The following is a 1,507-nucleotide window of genomic DNA, read 5'->3' on the forward strand; positions in this document are numbered from 1 at the left end:
GAGTGCAGTGGCACAATCTCGGCTCACTGCAAGCTCTGCCTCCCGGGTTCACACCATTCTCCTGCCTCAGCCTCCTGAGTAGCTGGGACTACAGGTGCCTGCCACCGTGCCTGGCTAATTTTTTTGTATTTTTAGTAGAGAGGGGGTTTCACCATGTTGGTCAGGATGGTCTGTATCTCCTGACCTCGTGATCTGCCCACCTCGGCCTCCCAAACTGCTGGGATTACAGGCGTGAGCCACCGCGCCCGGCCCAGCCACATTTTTTGATAGACCAGTGTTAGGCTGCTGCCAGTGAGACTAGAGGGCCAATGGGGAGCACACCTCAGGTGAGCGAGCTAAATTAGAAGTGATTTTGATTGCTCGACACTCTGTGCTTGAAGGTGGAACTTTGCAAGGCTTCATCTCTGACGTACTACAGAAGAGAGCGCCGGTTCTTGCCTTGAGCCTACTTCTGGCGGTTGGGTCCCTTGTCGGGTATAGTCGTGAGTATTCCTTTGCAATTACGAATTCCTTTGCTTCCCTAATCTGGTAGGAATAAGGCATTTTGTCTGGAGTCAGTGACCAGTGCTAGGGAGAGCATGGAGACCAGCTTCAAGGCCTGATACGCCACCTTTGCATTGTCTTGTGAATGCCTGGGAAACCTGTCATCACATCGTTTTATTTGTCTTGGGAGGAAACTGACATCTCTTTTGCTTTAATTTGCTTAAAAGCTTGCTTGGGAGTGTGTATGCTTTGTTTGGGGGAGGCTCCAGAGGCATGGCATTATAGCCAATAAAACAATAAAAAGGGAACAGGTTTCAAAAGCGAAAGATGGTAATTAGTAGGTGTGGTATATGTCCCTTAAGATGCTGCTGAGACAGGAGTAGAGCTTTTCTTTAGCTTTTAGAAGTCTCGTTAGCTTGAGCACCAGCAAGAGGCAGACGTTACAAATCAGAGTTGAAAGCAGCAGAGAGAGTTGTGTCTCTTTGTTGTCTCTGGGAGTGATTTGTGAGGTCGCGGAGACTCAGATCTTTGCGTACTGTTGGCAGAGGCACATGGAGTCCGCTTTTTAAGTCACCGTGGTTTGTCTGTGTCTTCCCTCACAGGTTCTCCGAACGATAAGGCCATCAATGCCCTTCTGATGACTGTTACAGGTGCGGCCCATGGCTCTGCTCCACCGTGCTTCTGCTACTCTCTCAATTCAGAGGAAAAGGGAAACTGTTTCTCCCTCAATTTGAGTAGTACCGAAACCTTAATTACAGAGAATTCAGATTTTAGAAGGAAAGATGTCTCCTTTTCCAGATTCTTTTTCTCTGCTCTTTCTTACATCACCTCCTCAGTCCTATTGTGACAGAAGCAGTCCCTATTGACAGAAATTTTCTTAAGATTTTTTTTTTTTTTGAAATGGAGTCTCGCCCTGTCACCCAGGCTGGAGTGCAGTGGCGTGATCTCGGCTCACTGCAAGCTCTGCCTCCCAGGTTCATGCCATTCTCTTGCCTCAGCCTGCCGAGTAGCTGGGACCACAGGC

General features: G+C 48.6%; 1 protein-coding gene across 4 annotated transcripts in view; it reads left to right on the top strand.

Moving 5' to 3' along the window:
* The window catches only part of SLC37A3 (solute carrier family 37, member 3), a 64,248-nt gene that overhangs the window by 43,174 nt on the left and 19,567 nt on the right, over positions 1–1,507 (top strand). For 2 of the 4 annotated variants that reach the window (XM_011995455.1, XM_011995454.1), the window contains exons 10-11: positions 381–482; positions 1,086–1,133. The exons of 1 other annotated variant lie outside the window; for it this stretch is intronic. In XM_011995455.1, the coding sequence (XP_011850845.1) occupies positions 381–482; positions 1,086–1,133 (150 nt within the window). The remainder of the gene's footprint in view (positions 1–380; positions 483–1,085; positions 1,134–1,507) is intronic. One more of the 4 variants, XM_011995456.1, reaches the window with a different exon arrangement.

Source organism: Mandrillus leucophaeus, unplaced genomic scaffold (assembly GCF_000951045.1).
Source record: "Mandrillus leucophaeus isolate KB7577 unplaced genomic scaffold, Mleu.le_1.0 Scaffold49, whole genome shotgun sequence".
Classification (NCBI taxonomy): domain Eukaryota; kingdom Metazoa; phylum Chordata; class Mammalia; order Primates; family Cercopithecidae; genus Mandrillus; species Mandrillus leucophaeus.